This window comes from Salvelinus namaycush, chromosome 5 (genome assembly GCF_016432855.1).
Source record: "Salvelinus namaycush isolate Seneca chromosome 5, SaNama_1.0, whole genome shotgun sequence".
In the NCBI taxonomy this organism is placed as follows: domain Eukaryota; kingdom Metazoa; phylum Chordata; class Actinopteri; order Salmoniformes; family Salmonidae; genus Salvelinus; species Salvelinus namaycush.
This window is the reverse complement of record NC_052311.1, coordinates 21,460,206-21,487,411: the sequence shown is the minus strand read 5'-3', so window position 1 is coordinate 21,487,411 and position 27,206 is coordinate 21,460,206. Positions and strand designations below refer to the sequence as shown.

Genomic DNA, 27,206 nt, shown 5'->3' with positions numbered 1-27,206 from the left:
CAATGATTCTTTAGTTGTGGACACTATATCACCGCACTCACGCTCTTGCTCTGGGTCCTCATCTTTAAGTCACCTTGATTTTTCACCTGTGTGTTTTAATCAGTTTCTTTATGAAAATATTTTGCGAAATCCATGACAGTAGTTACAGCAAGGGGCTGTAGCAGCACACAAGCAGACTACAAATGCATAATGGGCCAGGCATGCCCTGAGCTCCTGAAATGAGCACTACTTAATAAGGATTGCACGCTTTTTTCATATCCCGTCTAAAATGACATACCCAAATCTAACTGCCTGTAGCTCAGGACCTGAAGCAAGGATATGCATATTCTTGATACCATTTGAAAGAAAACACTTTGAAGTTTGTGGAAATATGAAATTAATGTAGGAGAATAACACATTCGTTCTGGTAAAAGATAATACAAACAAAACATGCGTTTCCACATTTTTTTCCCATCATCTATGAAATTTAAGAGAAAGGACATACATTCAGATAGGAGTGTAGGTGTAATTTCGATTTTGGCCACTAGATGGAAATTGGAGCTGGTGCGAAGGCTGAAGCTCCAGCATTTGGGAAAAATGCTCCAGTCAAATTGGGCACGCTCCACTCCTCCCTCCACTCAGCCTCACATACTCTGTTCTGAACTAACCCTGTTAGCCAAGTAACAGGTAAGGTCAGAGTTTAGGTTAATGTCACCATTTGTTTACCCTGCTGTCCACCATTTTGTTCTACCAATTGAGAACACCAAATATTTTTCTCTGGGTTTCACAAATTAAACAAAGAATTTCCTAATCCTGGGTTTTCCATTCTGTGGCAATTGTTTTAAACAAGGGTGTGTAATGTGGGAAAGTTCTCACTATGAGGTACTTAAAGCACAGACCTTGCTGAGCAAGACCTTGTAGAGTTTCTCCTTGAGTGAAAGCATCCCCTCAGGCTTCAACATGAAGACTACTATTCTTCTGCTTACTGTTGTCCTCATAGGTAAGACTATTTGATCAATCCATTGCGATAGCTATCACATTGTCAAATAGATTAAATATATCAAATCAAGTAGCTGGTCAGCTCAAACATGCGATTTGGTTCTGGGTGCTGTTAGTGTTCAATATTACTTTGGCATTTTAAAGGTCCAATGCAGTTTTTATCTCAATATCAAATCATTTCTGGGTAATAATTTAGTACCTTAGTGTGATTGTTTTCAATTAAAATGGTTAAAAAAAGCACTTCTTAGCAAAATGCAATTTCTCAGGCAAGCATTTTGCTAGGACTGTCTGGGAGAAATCTGAGAGAGGGGCTTAATTGGAGGAGCTTAATGGGCGTGTAACCTGAAAACAAGCTGTTAATGGCAGAGAGGGAAAACTCTTTATTATTGGTCAAATCCAAAAACTTATCCAAAAATGTATTTAAAATGTACTTTATTTAGCCCTCTCTTATCATCAGTCTTTAGGTGTTATTGGTTTTTCTCTCACGTTCAGTATGCGTTCCATGTTTGTTCTTTTGTATCTCTTCAGTATTAAAACTCACCTTCTGCACCTGCTTTCTGACTCCCGGCGTATACATTAAAGGAAATATACACTACCATTCAAATACAATATACACTACTGCCTCCCACTCCTCTTTCTATTCTGGTCAGTGCTCTGCCTAGAAGGCCAGCATCCCGAAGTCGCCTCTTCACTGATGACGTTGAGACTGGTGTTTTGCGGGTACTATTCAATGAAGCTGCCAGTTGAGGACTTGTGAGGCGTCTGTTTCTCAAACTTTCTCCTCTTTCTATTCTGGTTAGAGCCAGTTTGCGCTGTTCTGTGAAGGGAGTAGTACACAGCGTCATACGAGATCTTCAGTTTCTTGGCAGTTTCTCGCATGGAATAGCCTTCATTTTTCAGAACAGGAATAGACTGATGAGTTTCTGAAGAAAGGTCTTTGTTCTGGCCATTTTGAACCTATAATCGAACCCACAAATGCTGATGCTCCAGATACTAAACTCGTCTAAAGAAGGCAATTTTTATTTCTTCTTTAATCAGAACAACAGTTTCAGCTGTGCTAACATAATTGCAAAAGGGTTTTCTAATGATCAATTATCCTTTGATAATGATACACTTGGATTAGCTAACACAATGTGCCATTGGAACTGTTTCCAGCTACAAAGAAAATTGTTTTCTAAGTGACCCCAAACCTTTGAACGGTAGTGTATATAAAACACAGGAAATCACCTTTTTGACAGCACTGCCCCTTTAATATAAATGCCCTTTAGTTTGTTGAGTGGAAAAGAATATCAGCATAAAAGGGTTTCCTCCTCAGTCAACATATCTGTTGTCCATTTAATCTCTAGCTGTGTTGCCAGAGTGTCAGATGGCCAAGTTTGGTCAGCTGTGTAGCGGAAATTCCAGTAACAGGAGGAGGACAGGGGACAAATGGGGACAAGGACACTACGGAGCAAGCAGGTATGGCAAGTTAATGTATCAGTTTGGTTTTGCTTCATTTGACTGTCCGCAGTTTACGTCATAATTTAGTTGGTAAGATGGTAACCACATAATAATTATTTCTAAGAACCCATTAGTACAATATTAATAATATCAATTTGATCTGAGACCCCTGCTCTGACTGTACACAGTACAAAACTCACAAAACAACAAGTGAAAACATACCATAGTGGTCTGATTGAGAGACTGTGAATGCTTTGTGAATCCTTCTGCATTAACCCCTTCCAATCTCTATGTTCAGAACAAAAAATGTGCATGAGGGCATTGACATCATGTGTAACGACGGGGCCACAGTGTACGCTCCATTTGACGTGACACTCAAAGGCAAAGTGATAGTGTACAAAGACCCGAAGAAGGCAGCCATCAACGATGGGATCAACCTCAGTGGGGAGGGTCAGTGTCTACCCTGAATAATTTATTTTAATACCCTGGAAGGAGATCAATAGTCTATCCTGAATTATTTGTTTTAATACCCTGGAAGGAGATCAATAGTACTGTAAATGCTATGCCTATTTTAATAATGCATCCCAATGTAATGACTACTGTTTCACTGAGGTACAGTACATACCGGCAACTAATGTGTCATGGCAGAATGAAATGGAAGAATATATGGCAAATTAATTGATTGACTGGTTGAATGATTGATTGATTGACTCACACTGTGATTTTCTGTCTTGCAGGTCTGTGCTTTAAGCTGTTCTACGTGAAGCCTGACAGTTACTCTGGGGTGGTGAAGAAGGGCCAGAGGATTGGGACACTGCTCCCCATGCAGAGTGTCTACCCAGGAACCACTTCTCACGTCCACGTCCAGATGTGTGACAAGTCCGACCCCACCAAGTACTTCTGATTGATTGGTTAAATAAATACTCAAAATTAGCACAATGATAGACCTTACTGTGTGAAAACAATTATTTATCCTTTTTATTTATCCTTTTTATTTATCCACCCATCATGAATTGATCATATTCTGACCTCTTACCTTTGTGATACTCCCACAACAAACAACGTGTTGAAGTTTCAAAGAGCTCAACATGACATTTATCATTGATATGGGTTACTGGTTATACACTACTATTCACTTCCTTGTTTATCTACATTAAACACATATCAGATGTCTTATGATTCATACAAGGATATCAAGCAGCAAACCCGTTATGCTGCTGTTATTTCTTTATGGGAAGCACTGGAGGCACGTGAGAGATTATAAAGCTGTCTACAAGACAACGGTCTCTGGCAATAATTATGTTTACATTATATTCATAATTTAATTGTTACAAGAAGGTGCCAAGTAGTGTGTGTGTCTGACCTTTGGCAGTGTTTACACAGTCATCCTATGAACCCAATTCTATATTTTTTTATATCCAATCTTTTTTTCTGACTGTCCACACTTAGTTTTATGTGACCCATATCAGATTTGCACATTTACGCTGATGTAGCCTTTGAAGTAGCATGCAGATGCAATGCTAATTTCCTGTCACTTTTTGGTGGTTGTCTTGGTAATGGCAGATCAACAGGCAGTTCAGTTATGATATTTTGCCCAATTATTGTCAAAAGAGCTGATCTGATAGGTTAAAATAAAAATTTGTGGGAAAAGATCAGAATTGGGCTGACTGTGTAAACGCAGCCAATATTCTATCATGATTGAGAACCACATACGAATGTGATATAAATCGGAACTCAAAAGATCAGATTCAGTGTTTTTTGGTGTTGAGACATTACGTGTGTTTGCACAGATCTTTGACCAATCAAATCAGATATTTTGCCAATAATTTGGTCTCCTGTGTAAATGCAACCATAGTTTCCCACAATTTTATTTATTTATTTTTATTTCACCTTTATTTAACCAGGTAGGCTAGTTGAGAACAAGTTCTCATTTGCAACTGCGACCCGGCCAAGATAAAGCAAAGCAGTTCGACACATACAACAACACAGAGCTACACATGGAATAAACAAACATACAATCAATAATACAGTAGAAAAACTATATACAGCATGTGCAAATGAGGTAGGATAAGAGCAGGAAGGAGAGTTTACAGTCTAACCAGACACCTAGGTATTTGTACTTGTCCACATATTCTAAGTCAGAACCGGGCAGGCGGGCAGATGCGGGCAGCGATCGGTTGAAGAGCATGCATTTAGTTTTTCTTGCATTTAAGAGCAGTTGGAGGCCATGGAAGGAGAACTGTATGGCAATGAAGCTCGTCTGGAGGTTAGTTAACACAGTGTCCAAAGAAGGGACAGAGGTATACAGAATGGTGTCGTCTGCGTAGAGGTGGATCAGAGAATCACCAGCAGCAAGAGCGACATCATTGATGTATACAGAGAAGAGAGTCGGCCCGAGAATTGAACCCTGTGGCACCCCCTTAGAGACTGCCAGAGGTCCGGACAACAGGCCCTCCAATTTGACACACTGAACTCTATCAGAGAAGTAGTTGGTGAACCAGGCGAGGCAATCATTTGAGAAACCAAGGCTGTTGAGTCTGCAAAAAAGAATGTTGTGATTGACAGAGTGGAAAACCTTAGCCAGGTCGATGAATACGGCTGCACAATAACGTCTCTTATCGATGGCGGTTATGATTTCGTTTAGGACCTTGAGCGTGGCTGAGGTGTCACGATCGTCTTCTGGTGAAAGAGTGGACCAAGTCGCAGCGTGATATGAATACATCTTCCCTTTTATTTATAACGAAGATGAACACGAAACGAAACACTTTTACAAACTATACAAAACAACAAACGACCGTGAAGCTACAAAACGAAAGTGCACACACAAGCTACTAACGTTTAGACATAGACAATTACCCACAATCACCTAAAGCCTATGGCTGCCTTAAATATGGCTCCCAATCAGAGACAACAATAAACAGCTGTCTCTGATTGAGAACCAAACCAGGCAACCATAGACTTTCCTAAACCTCTATACTGAACACAACCCCATACACTATACACAACCCCCTAAACAATACACACACCCTAAACTAGACAAAACACACAAACATCCCCCATGTCACACCCTGACCTAACTAAACTAATAAAGAAAATCAATATAACAGAGGCCAGGGTGTGACAGTACCCCCCCCCCCCAAAGGTGCGGACTCCGGCCGCAAAACCTGACACAGAAGGGGAGGGTCCGGGTGGGCCTTCCTATGGTGGCGGCTCGGGTGCGGGACGTGGACCCCCCTCCACCATAGTCACTAACCGCTTTGGTGGCGCCTCTGGAACGGCGAGTCCCGGATTGAATACCATCCCAGAGGGCGCCACTGGACGGAGGGGCAGCTCCGGACTGAGGGGCAGCTCCGGACTGAGGGGCAGCTCCGGACTGAGGGGCAGCTCCGGACTGAGGGGCAGCTCCGGACTGACAGATGGCTCTGGCGGATCCTGGCTGACTGACGGCTCTGGCGGATCCTGGCTGGCTGGCTCTGGCGGATCCTGGCTGGCTGGCGGCTCTGGCGGATCCTGGCTGGCTGACGGCTCTGGCGGATCCTGGCTGGCTCTGAAGGCTCATGACAGACGGGCGGCTTTGAAGGCTCAGTACAGACGGGCGGCTTTGCAGGCTCAGTACAGACGGGCGGCTTTGAAGGCTCAGTACAGACAGGTAGTTCATGCGGCGCTTGGCAGACGGACAGTTCAGACGGCGTTGGGCAGACGGGCAGTTCAGGCGCCGTTGGGCAGACGGGCAGTTCAGGCGCCGCTGGGCAGACGGGCAGTTCAGGTGCCGCTGGGCAGACGGCAGACTCTGGCCGGCTGAGGCGCACTGTAGGCCTGGTGCGTGGTGCCGGAACTGGTGGTACCGGACTGGAGACACGCACCTCAAGGCTAGTGCAGGGAGAAGGAACAGGGCATACTGGACCCTGGAGACGCACATTAGGCCTAGTGCGTGGTGCCGGAACTGGTGGTACCGGGCTGGGGACACGCATCTCAGGGCTAGTGCGGGGAGCAGGAACAGGGCACACTGGTCTCTCAAAGCGCACTATAGGCCTGGTGCGTGGTGCCGGAACTGGTGGTACCGGACTGAGGGCACGCACCTCAGGGCGAGTGCAGGGAGAAGGAACAGTGCGTACAGGGCTCTGGAGACGCACATTAGGCCTAGTGTGTGGTGTTGGCACAGTCTTCACCAGACTGCTAGCACGCACCTCAGGACGAGCATGAAGAGCTGACTCAGGTGACATCAAATCCCGCACACGCTCCTTCAAGCGGATGAGGTGCTTTATGCTCCACAACAGCAAATCCCTCTTCTCTCTCTCCTCCAATTTCCCCATTAATTCATCCACAGTCTCAGCTTCATTCCCATTGCTCACCTCCAATATCAGCCCGACTGTCTCTGGTTCTTTCTTCGGCTCCTCACGAGAAGCACGGGGAGCTGGCTCAAGTCTCCTACTTGATCCAGCTACACTCCCCGAGAGCCCCCCCCAAGAAATTCTTGGGCTTGATTCTCAGGCTTCCAGCCTCGCTTCCGTGCTGCCTCCTCATATCGCCGCCTCTCGGCTTTAGCTGCCTCCAGCTCTTCACGAGGGCGGCGATATTCTCCAGGTTGTGCCCAGGGTCCCTTACCGTCCAGAATTTCCTCCCACGTCCAGAAATCCTGTGTATGCTCCTGCTGCTGCTTAACACGCTGCTTGGTCCTGGTTTGGTGGGTAATTCTGTCACGATCGTCTTCTGGTGAAAGAGTGGACCAAGTCGCAGCGTGATATGAATACATCTTCCCTTTTATTTATAACGAAGATGAACACGAAACGAAACACTTTTACAAACTATACAAAACAACAAACGACCGTGAAGCTACAAAACGAAAGTGCACACACAAGCTACTAACGTTTAGACATAGACAATTACCCACGATCACCTAAAGCCTATGGCTGCCTTAAATATGGCTCCCAATCAGAGACAACAATAAACAGCTGTCTCAGATTGAGAACCAAACCAGGCAACCATAGACTTTCCTAAACCTCTATACTGAACACAACCCCATACACTATACACAACCCCCTAAACAATACACACACCCTAAACTAGACAAAACACACAAACATCCCCCATGTCACACCCTGACCTAACTAAACTAATAAAGAAAATCAATATAACAGAGGCCAGGGTGTGACATGAGGTGCACCCATGACCAGCTCTGAAACCAGATTGCATAGCGGAGAAGGTACGGTGGGATTCAAAATGGTCAGTAATCTGTTTGTTAACTTGGCTTTCAAAGACCTTAGAAAGGCAGGGTAGAATAGATATAGGTCTGTAGCAGTTTGGGTCTAGAGTGTCTCCCCTTTGAAGAGGGGGATGACCGCGGCTGCTTTCTAATCTATGGGAATCTCAGACTATACGAAAGAGAGGTTGAACAGGCTAGTAATAGGGGTTGCAACAGTTTTGGAAGATAATTTTAGAAAGAGAGGGTCCAGACTGTCTAGCCTGGCTGATTTGTAGGGGTCCAGATTTTGCAGCTCTTTCAGAACATCAGCTATCTGGATTTGGGTGAAGGAGAAGTGGGGGCGGTTTTGGCGAGTTGCTGTGGGGGTTGGAGGGCTGTTGATCGGGGTAGGGATAGCCAGGTGGAAAGCATGGCCAGCCGTAGAAAAATGCTTATTGAAATTCTCAATTATAGTGGATGTGTCAGTGCTGACAGTGTTTCCTAGCCTCAGTGCACTGGGCAGCTGGGAGGAGGTGCTCTTATTCTCTATGGACTTTACAGTGTCCCAGAACCTTTTTGAGTTTGTGCTACAGGATGCAAATTTCTGCTTGAAAAAGCTAGCCTTAGTTTTCCTAACTGCCTGTGTATATTTGTTGCTAACTTCTCTGAAAAGTTGCATATCACGGGGGCTGTTCGATGCTAATGCAGAACGCCACAGGATGTTTTTGTGCTGGTCAAGGGTAGTCAGGTCTGGAGAGAACCAAGGGCTATATCTGTTTTTCTACATTTTTCTACATTTTTTGAATGGGGCATGCTTATTTAAGATGGTGAGGAAGGCACTTTTAAAGAATAACCAGGCATCCTCTACTGACGGGATGAAGTCAACATCCTTCCAGGATACCCGGGCCAGGTCGATTAGAAAGGCCTGCTCGCTGAAGTGTTTTAGGGAGCGTTTGACAGTGATGAGGGGTGGTCGTTTGACCGCAGACCCATTATGGATGCAGGCAATGATCGCTGAGATCTTTGTTGAAAACAGCAGAGGTGTATTTGGATGGGCAAGTTAGTTAGGATGATATCTATGAGGGTGCCCGTGTTTACGGATTTGGGGTTGTACCTGGTGGGTTCATTGATAATTTGTGTGAGATTGAGGGCATCTAGCTTAGATTTTAGGATGGCGGGGTGTTAAGCATGTCACAGTTTAGGTCACCTAGCAGCACGCGCTCTGAAGATAGATGGGGGGGGGGCAATCAATTCACATATGGTGTCCAGGGCACAGCTGGGGGCAGAGGGTGGTCTATAGCAAACGGCAACGGTGAGAGACTTGTTTGTGGAAAGATGGATCTTTAAAAGTAGAAGTTTGAATTGTTTGGGTACAGACCTGGATAGTAAGACAAAACTCTGCAGGCTATCTCTGCAGTAGATTGCAACACCGCCCCCTTTGGCAGTTCTATCTTTTTGGAAAATGTTATAGTTAGGGATGGACATTTCAGGATTTTTGGTGGACTTCCTAAGCCAGGATTCAGACATGGCTAGGACATCCGGGTTGGCAAAGTGTGCTAAAGCAGTGAATAAAACAAACTTAGGGAGGAGGTTTCTAATGTTAACATTCATGAAACAAAGGCTTTTACGGTTACAGAAGTCAACAAATGAGAGCACCTGGGGAGTAGGAGTGGAGCTAGGCACTGCAGGGCCTGGATTAATCTCTACATCACCAGAGGAACAGAGGAGGAGTAGGATGAGGGTACGGCTAAAGGCTATCGGGACTGGACGTCTAGTGCGTTTAGAGCAGAGAGTAAAAGGAGCAGGTTTGTGGGCGTGAAAGAATAGATTCAAGGCATAATGTACAGACAAAGGTATGGTAGGATGTGAGTACATTGGAGGTAAACCTAGGCATTGAGTAATGATGAGAGAGATATTGTCTCTAGAGACATTTAAACCAGGTGATGTCACCGCATATGTGGGAGGTGGAACTTGGTAGGTTAATTAAGGTATATTGAGCAGGGCTAGAGGCTCACAGTGAAATAAGACAGTAATCACTAACCAGGACAGTAATGGACAAGGCATGTTGATATTAGGGAGAGGCATGCGTAGCCGGGTGATCAATAGGGGTCCAGTTAGCAGGCCGGGGTTAGCAGCTAGCAGGCCGGGGTTAGCAAGCTAGCAGACCGGGGCTAGCAAGCTAGCAGAAGGGCCTTAGAGGGCGTCTCGATGGAGGAAAGTCTGTTTTAGCCTCCGCGTGCGGTGTCATCGATAGACCAGTTGTGATGGATTAGTAGGGTTCCGAGTAGCAGAGGTCCAATTGGCAAAATAGGTATAGTGGCCCAAGAAATTGGTCGATGGATCTATACAGCTTACAGTCCAATATGCTCTAGACAGCTAGCGAGCCACGTCTAGCAGCTAGCGGGCTGCGGCTAGAGGGCCTTGGCTAGCGGATGGGCATTCAGGGGACGTCGCGATGTAGAGGCAGTTGAGTACCCCCTCGAGCAGATTACTTCGTAGTCCAGTCGTGAAGGATCGGTGGGGTTCCATACCCCGTACCGGCAGTAGAAGGCGTCCGGGTATTGTAGCCCAGGAGTGGCTGATGGGCCTCTTTAGCTAGCCGGGAGAAAGGGCCTAGCATGGGCTAGCTCCAGGCTAATTGGTGCTTGCTCCGGGACCAATGTTAGCCAGTAGTCACTCAGATAGCAGCTAGCTAGCTGCGAAGATCCAGGGGAAAATGTCCAAAGCTTGCGGTAGGAATTCGGGGATATGGAGAGAAAATAGGTCCGGTATGCTCTGGTTTGAGTCGCGTTGTACAAACTGGCGAGAGCTTTCCGAGCTAAAGGTTAGCTGACTACTAGCTAGTAGCTAGTGAGCTGGCTAGCTTCTGTTGGGGGATTCCGGATTCGAGGTGAATAATACTTTAGAATAAAACCAGATCCGCACCACATTGGGTGAGGCGGGTTGCAGGAGAGTGTTTTGAAGTTGAGTTTTAGAAAAAACTATGAAAAGATATGAGAAGAAAAATATATAAAAAGATATATACACGGGACACGACAAGACGAGGACAAAAGATCTTGGATATTTGTGTGTCCACAATGTGTCCAATCAATGGAGAAAAACTAACAGTGAAGTCAAAATGACCCCATGGAAGGTAAATAAAGGTTATACAGTTGCTAGGAAAAAAGGGAATCATGTCAGGGGGAAAATCTGGGCCATTGAATTCTGCAGTGAGCATGATGCCTTACAATGCATTCGGAAAGTTTTTCCACATTTTGTTACACTACAGCCTTATTCTAAAATGGATTCAATAAAAATGTTCTTCATCAATCTACACACGATACCCCATAATGACAAATAGAAAACAGGTTGTAAGAAATGTTTGCAAAACCCCCCCGAAAAAACAGAAATATTTACATACAGTAAGTATTCAGAGCCTTTGCTATGACACTCGAAATTGAGCTCAGGTGCATCCTGTTTCCATTGATCATCCTTGAGATGTTTCTACAACTTGATTGGAGTCCACCTGTGGTGAATTCAATTGATTGGACATGATTTGGAAAGCACAAACCTGTCTATATAAGGTCCCACAGTTAACAGTGCACGTCAGAGCAAAAACCAAGCCATGAAGTCGAAGGAATTGTCCGTAGAGCGCCAAGAAAGGATTGTGTCGAGGCACAGATCTGGGGAAAGATACCAAAACATTTCTGCAGTATTGAAAGTCCCCAAGAACACAGTGACCTCCATCATTCTTAAATGGAAAACGTTTGGAACCACCAAGACTCTTCCTAAAGCTGGCCACCCAGCCAAACTGAGCAATCGGAGGAGAAGGGCCTTGGTCAGTGAGGAGACCAAGAACCTGATGGTCATTCTGACAGAGCTCCAGAGTTCCTCTGTGTAGATGGGAGAACCTTCCAGAAGGACAACCATCTCGTCAGAACTCCACCAATCAGGCCTTTATGGTAGAGTAGCCAGACGGAAGCCACTCCTCAGTAAAATGCACACGACAGGCCGCTTGGAGTTTGCCAAAAAGCACCTAAAGGATTCAGTCCATGAGAAACAAGATTCTCTGGTCCGATGAAACCAAGATTGAACTCTTTGGCCTGAATGCCAATCATCACGTCTGGAGGAAGCCTGGCACCATCCCTATGGGGAAGCATGGTTGTGGCAGGGAAGCAGCATTCATGCTGTGGGAATGTTTTTCAGCAGCAGGGACAGGGAGACTAGTCAGGATCAAGGGAAAGATGAACGGAGTAAAGTACAGAGAGACCCTTGATGAAACCTGCTTCAGAGTGCTCAGGACCTCAGACTTGGGTGAAGGTTCACCTTCCAACAGGACAACGACCCTAAGCACACAGCCAAGACAACACAGGAGTGGCTTCGGGACAAATCTCTGCATGTCCTTGAGTGGCCCAGCCAGAGCCCAAAAATAGCTGTGCAGTGACATTCCCCATCCAACCTGACATAGCTTGAGAGGATCTGCAGAGAAGAATGGGAGAAACTCCCCAAGTACAGGTGTGCCAAGCTTGTAGTGTCATACCCAACAAGACTCGAGACTGTAGTCGCTGCTAAAGGTGCTTCAACAAAGTACTGAGTAAAGGGTCTGAATACTTATGTAAATGTCATATTTCAGGTTTTTCTTTTTTATAAATTAGAGAACATTCCTAAAAACCTGTTTTTGCTTTGTCATTATGGGGTATTGTGTGTAGATTGTGGATAATTTTTTTAATATTCATTTAGAATAAGGTTGTAACATAACAAAATGTGAAAAGTCAAGTGGTCTGAATACTTTCCGAATGTGCTGTATGTGCAAATCTGGGATAACATGGAGATAATGTCTTGTTTAAACATTCACTCTTTTTCACAATAAACATGCTATCCCCTCAGTAATACTTATCCCATGTATCGGTCTTGACATTTTTTTGAAACCAATTGAATATTTAAATGTTTCTCTATTGATTTGGCATATTGTGGGAAACACAGTAAACACACCAATCGAAATAGACTTCAATATAGCAAAATAACCAAAATCCACAGCAAAAGCTATTGATTAATTCATATCTTTAGCCGTTTCCCGAAAGCTGTAGTACAATGAGATAATGTTGATGGTGTTGTGAATACCTTAACCATAATGTAATTCAACATGCTGTTACAGTGTCATGAATATATACCACTTTGTGGAAATAAATTGTAAGGATTGCTCAGACTGAGCAATCAAAAACAAAATATCCCAGATTGTTCAAAGCTCAGAGTTCACTTTGTGCCTCAACACAGCCAGATTATCTATTTTGGATCAGGTACAACAATTACCTAAGAAGGTTCAAATGTAACATTCTGGTAATGATTACTATCTTTTATATCACGCTGCATGATAACTGTTATTTTTAATTCAACCCTACATGTAGCATGTTAACTATATTTTATATCACCCTACATGTAGCATGATATCTATATTTTAAATCACCCTACATGTAGCATGATGACTATATTTTATGTCACCCTACATGTAGCATGATAACTGTTATCTTTTATATCACCCTACATATAGCATGATAACCTATATTCTATATCACCCTACATGTTGCATGATAACAATATTTTATATCACCCTACATGTACTATAGCATGATGACTATCTTTTATATCACTCTACATGTAGCATGATAACTGTTATCTTTTAAATCAACATGCATGTAGCATGATGACTATATTTTATATCACCCCAAATGTGGTACTATAACTGTTATTTTTAATATCACCCTGCATGTAGCATGAAGACTGTTAAATTTTATATCACCCTACATGTAGCATGGTGACTATATTTTATATCACCCTGCAAGTAGCATGATAACTGTTATCTTTTATATCACCCTACATGTAGCATGATAACTGTTATCTTTTATATCACCCTACATCTAGCATGATAACTGTTATCTTTTATATCACCCTACATGTGGCATGATAACTGTTATCTTTTATATTACCCTACATGTAGCATGATAACTGTTATCTTTTATATCACCCTACATGTAGCATGATAACTGTTATCTTTTATATCACCCTACATGTAGCATGATAACTGTTATCTTTTATATCACTCTACATGTGGCATGATAACTGTTATCTTTTATATCACCCTACATGTAGCATGATAACTGTTGTATTTTATATCACCCTACATGTAGCATGATAACTGTTATCTTTTATATCACCCTACATGTAGCATGATAACTGTTATCTTTTATATCACCCTACATGTAGCATGATAACTGTTATCTTTTACATCACCCTACATGTTGCATGATGACTATCTTTTATATCACCCTACATGTAGCATGATAACTGTTATCTTTTATATCACCCTACATCTAGCATGATAACTGTTGTATTTTATATCACCCTACATGTAGCATGATAACTGTTATATTTTATATCACCCTACATGTGGCATGATAACTGTTATCTTTTATATCACCCTACATGTAGCATGATAACTGTTGTATTTTATATCACCCTACATGTCGCATGATGACTATCTTTTATATCACCCTACATGTAGCATGATAACTGTTATATTTTATATCACCCTACAATGTAGCATGATAACTGTTGTATTTTATATCACCCTACATGTAGCATGATAACTGTTATCTTTTATATCACCCTACATTTAGCGTTATAAATGTTATATTTTATATCACCCTACATGTAGCATTATAACTGTAATCTATTATATCACCCTACATGTGGCATGATAACTTATATTTTATATCACCCTACATGTAGCGTAATAGCTGTTATATTTTATATCACCCTACATGTAGCATGATGACGGTTATCTTTTATGTCAACCTAAACGTAATGACTATCTTTTATATCACCCTACATGTAGCATGATAACAGTTATATTTTATATCACCCTACATGTAGCATGATAACAGTTATATTTTATATCACCCTACATGTAGCATGATAACAGTTATATTTTATATCACCCTATATGTGGCATGATAACAGTTATATTTTATATCACCCTACATGTAGCATGATAACAGTTATATTTTATTTCACCCTACATGTAGCGTGATTACTATATTTTATTTCATCATATATGTAGCATGATAACTGTTATCTTTTATATCACCCTACATGTGGCATGATAACTGTTATCTTTTATGTTTCACCCTACATGTAGCATGATACCTTATCTTTTATATCACCCTATATGTAGCATGATGACTGCTTATATATGATTGTGAAATAAATGTTTTGCATACAAGAGAATACAAAACAATGATGAATGTTTAAAAGGTAAACAAAGCAAACACGTGCAGGAGAAGTAAGAAACCCAGAGGGGCTTTTATTAATTTAACACCTTTTTAGAATCAAGGCTCCATGCTGTCAAAACAGTTCACACAACTTCAAAACAATTCTTTATGTGTGCTAAACTACCTTTTCTTATCTGTGCTCAAACAGTCATATGGGCCTCATGCAGGTGTTGACATTGTGTGGGATGATTGAAGTCCTTGCTCCATTCAACGTTTTTCCCCAGTGTACGCTGGAGAGGATAGCAGAAAGGAAGTCATCAATAAGGGGATCAAACTCAGTGGAGAAGGTCTGTATCTGTCCAGGTCTCACGGTTGTGTGGAGAGACGGACCAAGGCGCAGCATGATTAAAGTTCCAGATATTTATTTACGCGAAACTTCCAAACAAAAAGAAACAAACAACGAACCGTGACATCAGCGGAGCCACATGCACTAACTCAAAACAAGATCCCACAAAACACAGTGGGGAAAATGGCTGCCTAAATATGATTCCCAATCAGAGACAACGATACACAGCTGCCTCTGATTGGGAACCATACCAGGCCAACATAGAAATAAAACAACCTAGATTACCCACTCTAGTCACACCCCGACCTAACCAAAATAGAGAATAAAAAGCCTCTCTATGGTCAGGGCGTGACACCAGGGGTGTCACGATCTTGGAAATGACCGGACCAAGGCGCAGCATGAGTATAGTTCCACATAATTTATTAAAGTGAAACTAACAAAACAAAAAAACCGTGAGGACATAGTGGCCAAACACACTAACACAAACAATATCCCACAAATGTAGGTGGGGAAAAAGCCTACCTAAATATGATCCCCAATTAAAGAAAAACGATTACCAGCCGCCTCTAATTGGGAACCACACAAACCACCAACCTAGAATCTATAAACTAGATAACCCCCCCAGTCAGGCTCTGACCTAAACACCATAGAGAACCGAGGGCTCTCTATGGTCAGGGCGTGACAAGGGGAGTCTGTTTGAACATTTGGTGTGTGATTAAGTGGGAGGTTAATGTATGTCTATTAATAATTCACCCTGTTTTGACTATAATTAGACGCTACAGATGTAGGATCTTAATTTGATCACTTTTGTTGCTGAGAATTTTCCTGCACAGCAAGAAATGCAAACTTGTAGCGTATGCGATGTTTAAAAGGCTCCTAAAGTTTGTAATTTTCACTTTAAAAATGTCAGACTTGATTTGCCCTAAGAAAAATATGTATCAACCCCTATAAAAAATATCCATGAATTATAATCCACATAATAATTCACATTTCCTGTTGCTGCATGATTCTTTTCCTGCTGTAGCAAAACTGTCTCAAATGAAGATCCTACATCTGTATAATTTGTAGAGTAAAGCTATATAAAGGAACAATTAGGTCAAGGTTGATTGATTGCATGGATTGGTTGGGTAATGGTCTGGCTGTGCCCCCTTTGCCAGGTCTTTAAGCTGTTCTTTGTGGACTCAGACATAAAGCGTGGAGATTGGGTATGGAAGGGGGAAATAATTTCTACAATGATGCCAATGCAGTATGTCAGAGCTTACAGAAGCATTACCTCTCATGTTTATGTCAAAATGACAGACCCAAGCATTGACCCCACCCTCAAAGGTGTCTCTTTGACTGTACATTAACAGTCAAAGAGACACCTTTTGACTGTTAATGTACATCTAATCCAAATGTCAACCTAATGTCACCTTTTACAAATGAATTTATATTTGTAACACATTTACTATGTATACAATTTTTTGATATTTGAACTGTCACTGTCTTGATGAGATAGTGTGAGATTTCAGCAATTAAGCCCTTTAGTACTTCCCCATATTCAGATGAAAATGTATGTCTCTGCGTGCAGTTTGAAGGAAGTTGAAGGTAGTTTCACAAGCCATTGCTAACTAGCATTAGTGCAATGACTGTTCCCATAGAATTCCAGTTAATTAGCAATTATGTTAATGCTAATTAGAGACTTCCTTCAAACTGCATGCAGAGACTTAACAATGGTAACCATGAGTTCATCTGACTCTGGGTAAATAGAAAAAGGGCTTGATTGCCAAAATCTCGCTCTCTCCCTTTAAGAACCATTAACATAGCATCTAATGTAGAATTACAAATCAATGTTCCTTAGCTCCACAAAGGCAATTAGAAATGGGAAATTAGATGTGATGCTTTGCTCTACCTAAAGCAGTAGATGGCAGCAATGTATTATTATATTTCAAGGATGAAATGGCCAAATTAGAATTGATAGACTGCATCTACAGTTGAAGTCGGAAGTTTACATACAATTAGGTTGGAGTCATTAAAACTCGTTTTTCAACCACTCCACAAATTTCTTCTTAACAAACTATAGTTTTGGCATGTTGGTTAGGACATCTACTTTGTGCATGACACAAGTAATCTTTCCAACAATTGTTTACAGACAGATAATTTCACTTATAATTCACTGTATCACAATTCCAGTGGGTCAGAAGTTTACATACACTAAGTTGACTGTTCATCCTTGGGAGCAATTTCCAAACGCCTGAAGGTACCACGTTCATCTGTACAAACAATAGTATGCAAGTATAAACACCATGGGACCACGCAGCCTTCATACCGCTCAGGAAGGAGACGCATTCTGTCTCCTAGAGATGAACGTACTTTGGTGTGAAAAGTGCAAATCACTCCCAGAACAACAGCAAAGGACCTTGTGAAGATGCTGGAGGAAACAGGTACAAAAGTATCTATATCCACAGTAAAACGAGTCCTATATCGACATAACCTGAAAGGCCGCTCCGCAAGGAAGAAGCCCCTGCTCCAAAACTGCCATAAAAAAGCCAGACTACGGTTTGCAACTGCACATGGGGACAAAGATCGTACTTTTTGAAGAAATGTCCTCTGGTCTGATGAAACAAAATTGAACTGTTTGGCCATAATGACCATCGTTATGTTTGGAGGAAAAAGGGGGAGGCTTGCAAGCCGAAGAACACCATCCCAACCGGGAAGCACGGGGGTGGCAGCATCATGTTGTGGGGGTGCTTTGCTGCAGGAGGGACTGGTGAACTTCACAAAATAGATGGCATCATGGGGACGGAATGAGGAAGGACAATTATGTGGATATATTGAAGCAACATCTCAAGACATCAGTCAGGAAGTTAAATCTTGATCGCAAATGGGTCTTCCAAATGAACAATGATCCCAAGCATACTTCCAAAGTTGTGGCAAAATAGCTTAAGTACAACAAAGTCAAGGTATTGGAGTGGTCATCACAAAGCCAATCCTATGGAAAATATGTGGGCAGAACTGAAAAAGCGTGTGCGAGCAAGGAGGCCTACAAACCTGATTCAGTTACACCAGCTCTGTCAAGAGGAATGGACCAAAATTCACCCAACTTATTGTGGGAAGCTTGTGGAATGCTACACGAAATGTTTGACCCAAGTTAAACAATTTAAAGGCAATGCTACCAAATACTAATTGAGTGTATGTAAACTGCTGACCCACCGGGAATGTGATGAAATAAATAATTCTCTCTACTATTATACGGACATTTCACATTCTTAAAATGAAGTGGTGATCCTAACTGTCCTAAGACAGGGAATTTTTACTAGGATTAAATGTCAGGAATTGTGAAAAACTGAGTTTAAATGTATTTGGCTAAGGTGTATGTAAACGTCCGACTTCAACTGTAAATATTGTCCATGTTGCGAGGCCGCAAGCTGTCCATTTTACTTCCTAAGCATGGTAATAACTTATTCTCCATCCCTCATGCTGCAGATAACAGTCTTAGATTGCATGGTGGGAGAATTGCAGGCTAGAACAGTGATGAGAAGCAATAATGAGTGCAATGGAACATTATACTCATACTGTACACATAAATCCACCATGGGCATTGTTCATTGTGAGGTAATAAGGAAGTAAATGTTGCAGTAGGACTAATACTACTGTATGCACAGACCAGTTAACCAGAACTTCTTTCCCTAGAGACAACACTCCTGTCTGTATCACTGCACAAATTATAATAACTGCCTTCTGGTATAAATACAGACATGGTTATAGCTTTTTAACTACCCATGCACTTCTTCTGGATATTTCTGTCTGTATAGTGTTTATAGAAGTGTGTGTGTTTATGTGTGTGTGAACATGCATGCATGTGTGTTAGATGACGACGTGGAATGTTTTGGGAGTGGTTAATTTTCATGGACAGTATTGCCAGAATATCTAGAGAAAACAAAAGTCCATTCCTCAGAAAGTCAAACTAGTCACTTATGATTATGGTGATCACACTCCGCATATGGGAGGGGGCGAGAATGAGGGAGAAGAAAGAGAGTGTGTGGTGGAGTGTGTTGTAAAAATGTACTGCTAAATTGGTTCTCTCAACAATAAGGCATATTTCAAACGATAGGAACCCTTCAGAGATAAGGCAGATTTTTTTTACGAACTCTTTCAAAAGCATATAAACCACCGAATAGCAATAGCCACCTGCTTCTTCTGTGAATGGACTAAAGCATCCCGCGGGTATAGATTAAGTGTTTGCTAACTGATTTAACTAGAACGATTTAAGAGAAGTCTGGACTGTATCTAAGAGGCACAGGGCAGCCTAAGGACTAGTTAATGCAAAAACATGGCATGAGAATTATTTAGCATGTATTCAGCTTTAGGTTATGGAGAGGTCTCGGTGGGGCCTCAGGCCAATTACAATATATCATAATTCAACATTTTTTTAAACAATTGCTTCTGGAGAGAATCTTTGTGGCAGCTGTCCCCAACGCTGTTGTCATTATGCAGACAGAGATGTTCATCTGGAAGAAAGAAGAGATCAAAAAAACATGTGGGGGGAGGAGACCAGAGAGACCAGCATATCCATAGAGATCAGAAAATGTTCCCTCTTTTCATCATATTAATCTTTAACCAAGCAAAGCCGTCACATATTACAGCTTAACTTCTGAACCAAAAAAACAAGTTTCACATCTAAATTGCCCTCCCAGTATTCTCTTTCCCTCTTCCAGACAGAGATATAAAACAGACATTTGCAACGTAAAAAGCCATGCTAGTCTGGTGTGACAACGTCTCTCTGTGTTCCTCCGTTGTCCTATTCTGATGGCCGACTTTATCTGAGGGTCCATGCTGAGACGTGAAAGCTACAGCTTAATTCTTATAAGGGACTTCATTATACAGTATATCATATCACCATGAGTTGCCCACATTAAGAGCGGCTTTTGGGTGATTTAACACTCCCAGAATGGAGACATTCATTCTCATCTCATGCTATAATGCTTATCTCTCTGAGGAAGAAAGGACCTTTCAGTGTTCGTAGTTGATATCACCAGTGATAGGCTTAGCGGCAATATGGTGCTGGATATTAACAGTACATCAGGCATTCAGTCAGTGCAGGGGGTCCGGAAAGTTAACTTTGATAAAAGTAAATATCCCTAAAACTTCAATTGTCCTGTGTAGGGGATTCACTGTAAATTGAACGTGTATCACTGTGGGTTAATATCTGCATACAGTATGTGTTTAGTACCATGCTACTTTTACTACCATGTCCTTGCCTTCAGAGTAGTTAATGGTGTTGTTTACTTTACATTCTGTAAGAGCTTAATGAGGAACATGCATGTTTTAGGCACATAATACATTTTCACAAATTAACAATTGAATTCAGAACCCTAATTAGTCCTGATATAGATAAATGAGCGAACCTATCGTTTAATACGTCATTACATCTCTTACATCGTAATATCCCCCATGTGATCAACTCGGGGCTATTGTAGCATTAGAACAGGATTCTTATAATAAGATGATCAAATATGTTGTGGACAGTGTATTGTGTATACGTTAAACAAATTGATTGAATCAGACCTGTATTGTAGTAAATCCACATCATTATGACCTTGCATCTTCCCTACCAACATGTTGTTGTATGTAACTTGTACGACAGTGTCTGAGACCAAGGATGTCCTAACATGGACACCATACAGTTCTCAGAATCTTAACAGACAAAGTCAGGTAAAAAACCTGACTCACTCAAGCTTTCAATCTGTGCTTAGCTCACTTAACACAAGGAAATAAACTTTTGCGACCCACTAAAATATTCAAGCTTAAAGCATTGACCTTATTAGGAAGATTGTTGCATATTGTTTTTCCCATGGGGAAATTGTGTTACAGTGTCATGTACACGTTTAAAGTGGCGTTTAAATACAAAACAAATTGACAATACAACTTTCATAACAGTTACATGCCAATAAAAAGAGACTAGCCTGCTGGTCTTACTGGGTCGATAGGAACATTAGCCCGAGCTATTTAGGAGAGATATCACACCTGGCACAAATGATTGTCTAGTTCTGTTTTTCCTGCCGAGGGGTGCTCTATACCTGTGTCCAGAGGGGAGTAGTTCAAAGTCCGGGTACAGGGGGTGGCTTGGGTCTAAAATTATTTTGTGAGCCTTTCGGAGGCCCCTGACCTTAAAGATCTCATCCAGGCCTGTCTGTTTCACTCTAAGTACCTTGCTTGCTGTGGTGATAATCCTTCTCAGCATATTTCTCTGGCTGACAGTGGCATTGCCAAACAACAACAAACAATACAAAAAGTTAAAATACTCTCAAACTAATGGTTGTCTTTTGTATTGCTTCCACTTCTCAGTTCCCTGCTGGGCAGGGGATGGCTGCTTTGTGTTCTACCACTTCTCAGTTCCCTGCTGGGCAGGGGGTGGCTGCTTTGTGTTCTACCACTTCTCAGTTCCCTGCTGGGCAGGGGATGGCTGCTTTGTGTTCTACCACTTCTCAGTTCCCTGCTGGGCAGGGGGTGGCTGCTTTGTGTTCTACCACTTCTCAGTTCCCTGCTGGGCAGGGGATGGCTGCTTTGTGTTGTACCACTTCTCAGTTCCCTGCTGGGCAGGGGATGGCTGCTTTGTGTTCTACCACTTCTCAGTTCCCTGCTGGGCAGGGGATGGCTGCTTTGTGTTCTACCACTTCTCAGTTCCCTGCTGGGCAGGGGATGGCTGCTTTGTGTTGTACCACTTCTCAGTTCCCTGCTGGGCAGGGGATGGCTGCTTTGTGTTCTACCACTTCTCAGTTCCCTGCTGGGCAGGGGATGGCTGCTTTGTGTTCTACCACTTCTCAGTTCCCTGCTGGGCAGGGGATGGCTGCTTTGTGTTGTACCACTTCTCAGTTCCCTGCTGGGCAGGGGATGGCTGCTTTGTGTAGTACCACTTCTCAGTTCCCTGCTGGACAGGGGATGGCTGCTTTGTGTTGTACCACTTCTCAGTTCCCTGCTGGGCAGGGGATGGCTGCTTTGTGTTCTACCACTTCTCAGTTCCCTGCTGGGCAGGGGATGGCTGCTTTGTGTTCTACCACTTCTCAGTTCCCTGCTGGGCAGGGGATGGCTGCTTTGTGGCAAGTTACATATTTCCCTTGCCTTGCTTACTTTATAACAACTCTTATTCAAAGGGATGTTCATTTCAGTTTAGAAAGAAAAGTGCATCACATGCAATGCACAACATTGTACAGGTGTAGCACTTAACTATTATGCAATATGCTCAAGTAATTGAGTTTAATATAGCAATAAACATGGAAACATACTCAAATAAGGGGCAGGCCAGCAAAACATTTATGAAGTCCAGCTAATTAGATAGACAGACTGTCTTGTTGTATGAGATTTGAAGTGGTTTATGGTTCATGAAGGCACCACCTGCTATGACCCCATGATTAAGGGTCGTCCCCTAAATTGCATCAGTTAGCCAGCGTTATCTGGTATTTGTCTTTACAAGATGGTATCGACTTTTGTGACATCATGCAGAAAATGAACTGTCATGTGTGCAAGTGCTGCACTGAATGAACGCTGATAATACCTTCTGAGCCAATGGTAATAAATACTACAGGCCGACGAAGAGCAGGCTAGGCAGGCAAAGCACAACCACAATGTCTGGCCTCCTTTGAAATGAGAATGTTAATCTTGTGAGTGGCTTTAAAGGGACATTTAAAAAAGCACCACCCCGACATCAACATAGGTGAAAATTGCACGTTTCTATGTTTTGTCGAAAAGAAGATAGAGGAAGATAAGTGTTTCCAATGACATCATCGGTGTGCATTGTGTGATTTTAACCAATTATGAGCACACATTGCCTACTAATTGGTTGATGATGACATTGGAAACACTTAACTTCCTCTATCTTCTTTTCGACAAAACATAGAAACGTGCAATTTTCACATATGTTGATGTTGGGGTGGTGCTGGAGATGAAGTTGAAAAACGGTGAAATTTCCCTTTAATATGAGTAGCTCACTCCTCATTTGGAAATATATTTTGAACAGAGGTCTTAGTGAAGAAATGAAACATATCAAGCTATTCCAATGCTTGCACGGCACAGATAATGGGGTCATCATTTTTTCTTTACATGCGTTGTGGAAATGTGATACAAAAAACAAAGTGATAGCCAGCTCTGCTTTTGTTGTGCGTAAATGGATACTTAAAGTCAGATTAACATCCAAGAAGCAACTTCTAACATGATGGATTTCAAGGATTTTTTTGCACGTTCTGGAAGCCATTATATTTCCCCAAGGACATCAGAACAGCAATAAAACTAGCTATTAGAACATTGTCTATTTACATACTGATCTGTTTGGTGGGTTTGATGCGGATTCTCACTCAGAATTTTGTGACTCTTTAATTCTTTAATTCTAAATGTTACTTTTAATATTCTGTGGCTTTTCAACTTGTATCCGCATAGTGCAACAGAAAGACAACTTCCAATATGCCAAACAAATGATATTTAAAACCACAAAGCATCACGACTCAATCCGATTCCAAGTTAAGGTCATTCATGTTGTTCTTTTGTTTGTGCCGTTTCTGTTTTTTATGTGTGCTGTGGCAATAGGGACAATTATGCAATAGGGAAGTTTACTTTTCACTAGGGAAGTTTACTTTTCACTAGGGAAGTTTACTTTGCATGACTCATTCTGCAGGGGGACTATTATGGGAAAAATAACACAATCAAAACCTAATCAAATACATTTGTCAGTGTCAGATGTACAATTGTAAATTAAGTCAAAGCTTATCGGTTCAACAACTTTAGAATCTCCAAGGTTGTATTTTACATGGGACAAGAATTACGCAGATTAAGCGGAGCCATATTTTTCAGAAGAAGAGCACGTAATCACAACATAAAAGTATTTTATCGATAGTCACATGATGTCTCTGGAAAAATATAAATTCTCAAGTTCACAGGTAGAAGCCAGCACATACTTCCTGTGAATGGTGTGTAGGCTGTTTTGATCTAAATGATGGGGTTCTTAGTGATGACATCAGGGGCTCTGCTGCTGCTCCTGTTTATACAGGCCAGCACTGGTGATAGGTCAGGTACAGTTGTCACCAGCTGTGAGACGTGTCACGACCAAGCCACCTGTCTGGACTCATCTGTAGAACGTGAGAGGGTAGATGCCTTTCCAACACGGTCTTTCACCTGCACCTGTCAAGACGGCTTTTGTTGGCAACGGCATCACCTGCTATGACCCCAAGATCTGCGAAAGCGGCTCCTGCTGTCGTCAAGGTTACCGCTGGTCCTCTATACTGTGTTGTGTGGACGTTGACGAGTGTTCCCTTCCTGACCAGCCCTGCGCCCCTCAGGTCTGTGAGAACACCCTTGGGTCCTTCAACTGCCTGGTGCCTTCTGACGATAACCTCCACTCAGTCCAGCACACCAGCCCAAACGTGGACCCCCACTCTGTCCAGTTTATGTGTGGAGACACAGAGTGTCCAGTGGGACAGGACTGTATCAGTATTGGTGGAACATCTCGTTGTGCAGACCCCTGCCAGCACTACTCTGTACTGAATGACGCCTGGCGTGCCACCAACTACAGGGGTATAGGGAACTGCGACAAGGATATCAACTTTCGGGGCTAGTATCGCATATTCCTGGGGAACACCAGTGTTCAGATGCCAGAGAGGTGTGTGCAAAAGCACACATGTGGTACCTGTTATGTTCTGTTAATTACTGATGTCCCCTTTAAGAATGGAGCATCCTTGGTCATGCGCAGGTTGTTCTATGTTTATTCTGGTACTCACTCAGTTCAGTAAATGTGAAGCTCCAGTTCCATTTCTTGTATTCAGAGTCTTTCTTATTATATAAATAAGAAATAAGAGCTAAGACACTACAATGGTGACGAGGATGATTACCTGCAGTGTGCATCACGAATGCAGATGGAGCTCGTAGGAAGAGAGGAAGATTTTGACCCTGTAGCACAACAGCTAGCAAGCAGTGACGACGAGGGGAGAGCTAACGAGAACGAGGCGGCAGATCAAAGACCCGTGGAGCCGGAGGTAAAGAGAATGGCTAGCATCGGAAAAATAGATGTGTTTGATGACACGCAAGAAAACTGGGCAACTTACATTGAACGACTGGAACAGTACTTCATTGCAAACGACATTGCTGATAACAAGAGAGTACCAGCGTTGTTGAGTTTAATTGGCCCAAAAACGTACAGTTTGCTAAGAGATCTGACTGCCCCTCTGAAGCCCTCAAATAAAACATTCACAGAGATTGTGGAGATATTGCAAAATCACCTATCACCTAAACCACTCCTCATCGCGGAACGTTTTCGTTTCCACAAGAGAGATCAGAATGAGGGTGAGGGTGTTAGTACATATGTAGCAGAGTTGAAGAAACTGTCTGAACATTGCCAGTTTGGAGAGAACCTAAATGACACATTAAGGGATAGATTTGTTTGTGGACTGAAACATGAACACATTCAAAAACGTTTGCTCACAGAATCAGATATTACGTTTGTAAAGGCTGTTGAAATTGCTGTGACTATGGAAATCGCGACGAAAGATGCATTTGAGTTGCAACGTAAAAGAAATACTGACCTATCACAAACTTCCCTGCACAAGTTTTCACGCAGCCGACAGCGCCCCCGTGTGGCCGAAAAATGCAACAGGTGTGACAGAGATGGTCACAGAGCAGAGGACTGCCGTTTCAAAGACGAAATTTGTCACAAATGCAGTAGAAGGGGGCACATTCAAAGAGCATGCAGAGCAAAATTCAGTCACAACAGGAAAACTGAGAAAATTAAAGGGTCTGTGAATGCACTAGCAGAGAACAGTGGCAGTGATTCAGATGAACGATTAATTGGTACAATGGAGTTAAACACAGTGACTTCTCCCAACAGTAGCATAATATGGGTGACACCAGATATCGAAGGCAAACCCCTCAAAATGGAGCTGGACACAGGATCTGCAGTGTCTATAATTTCCACTACTGTCTACAATGAGCACTTCAAGGCTATCAAGCTGAAGAACACAAATGTGTTGCTGAAGACCTACTCAGGAGAGAGATTGAGCCCAATGGGGGCGTTGCAGGTCAGAGTGAGTTATGGGGGGCAAACACAGCAGTTACAGCTGTATGTGGTGCCTGGAACTGGCCCCCATTATTTGGCAGGGAATGGCTTTCAAAAATAAAGCTGAACTGGTGTGATTTGAAAATGCTCCACACGTTCCAGTCCAAAGAGAAAGACACAGACCAAACACTGGAACACTTGCGGAAGAAATACAACACAGTTTTCAGTGATCAGATGGGAACAGTAAAAGGCTTCACAGCAAAACTTGTACTGAGAGATGACGCAACCCCAAAATTCTGCAAAGCCAGATCTGTTCCATACTCCCTGAGACCAAAGGTGGAAGCGGAAATCGATCGCTTGCAGGATACAGGGATCCTGACGAAAGTGGACAGAAGCGAATGGGCCACACCCATAGTTCCTATTGTGAAGAAAGACGGGTCTGTTAGAATGTGTGGGGACTTCAAGGTAACTGTGAATTCAATGTTGCATGTGGACCAATACCCCTTGCCACGTCTGGAGGACATCTTTGCTGCACTAGCTGGTGGGAAACACTTCAGTAAAATCGATCTGAAACAGGCTTACCTGTAGCTACCGGTTGAAGAGAGCTCCAAACAGTACCTGACAATAAACACACACAAAGGTCTATACAGGTATAACCGCCTGGTTTTTGGCATCGCATCGGCCCCAGCCATTTGGCAATGAACTATTGACCAGATTTTGCAAGGAATCCCAGGAACCCAATCCCAGGAACTGGATGACATGATCATAACAGGACGCACCGACAAAGAACACCTGGCTAACCTGGAAGAGGTCCTGAAAAGACTGAAAGAGTATGGTGTCTACAGGCAAACTTACAGAAGTGTGAGTTCTTCAAAGACAAGATTGTCTTCTGTGGACATGAAATCGACCGCAATGGATTGCACAAAACACAGGACAAAGTCGAGGCAATGGTACAGGCACCACGACCACAAAATATCACAGAATTGAGATCTTTTG

At 42.5% G+C, this 27,206-nt stretch overlaps 1 protein-coding gene across 1 annotated transcript; it reads left to right on the top strand.

Annotated features, from left to right (window-relative positions):
- The first annotated feature begins 846 nt into the window (after nt 1–846).
- On the top strand, nt 847–3,369 carry LOC120048042 (leukocyte cell-derived chemotaxin-2-like). The gene is made up of 4 exons (XM_038993721.1): nt 847–979; nt 2,325–2,436; nt 2,717–2,868; nt 3,156–3,369. The coding sequence occupies exons 1-4, from the start codon at nt 940–942 to the stop codon at nt 3,320–3,322; spliced, it is 471 nt and encodes a 156-aa protein (XP_038849649.1). The 5' UTR covers nt 847–939; the 3' UTR covers nt 3,323–3,369.
- Nucleotides 3,370–27,206: the final 23,837 nt, after the last annotated feature.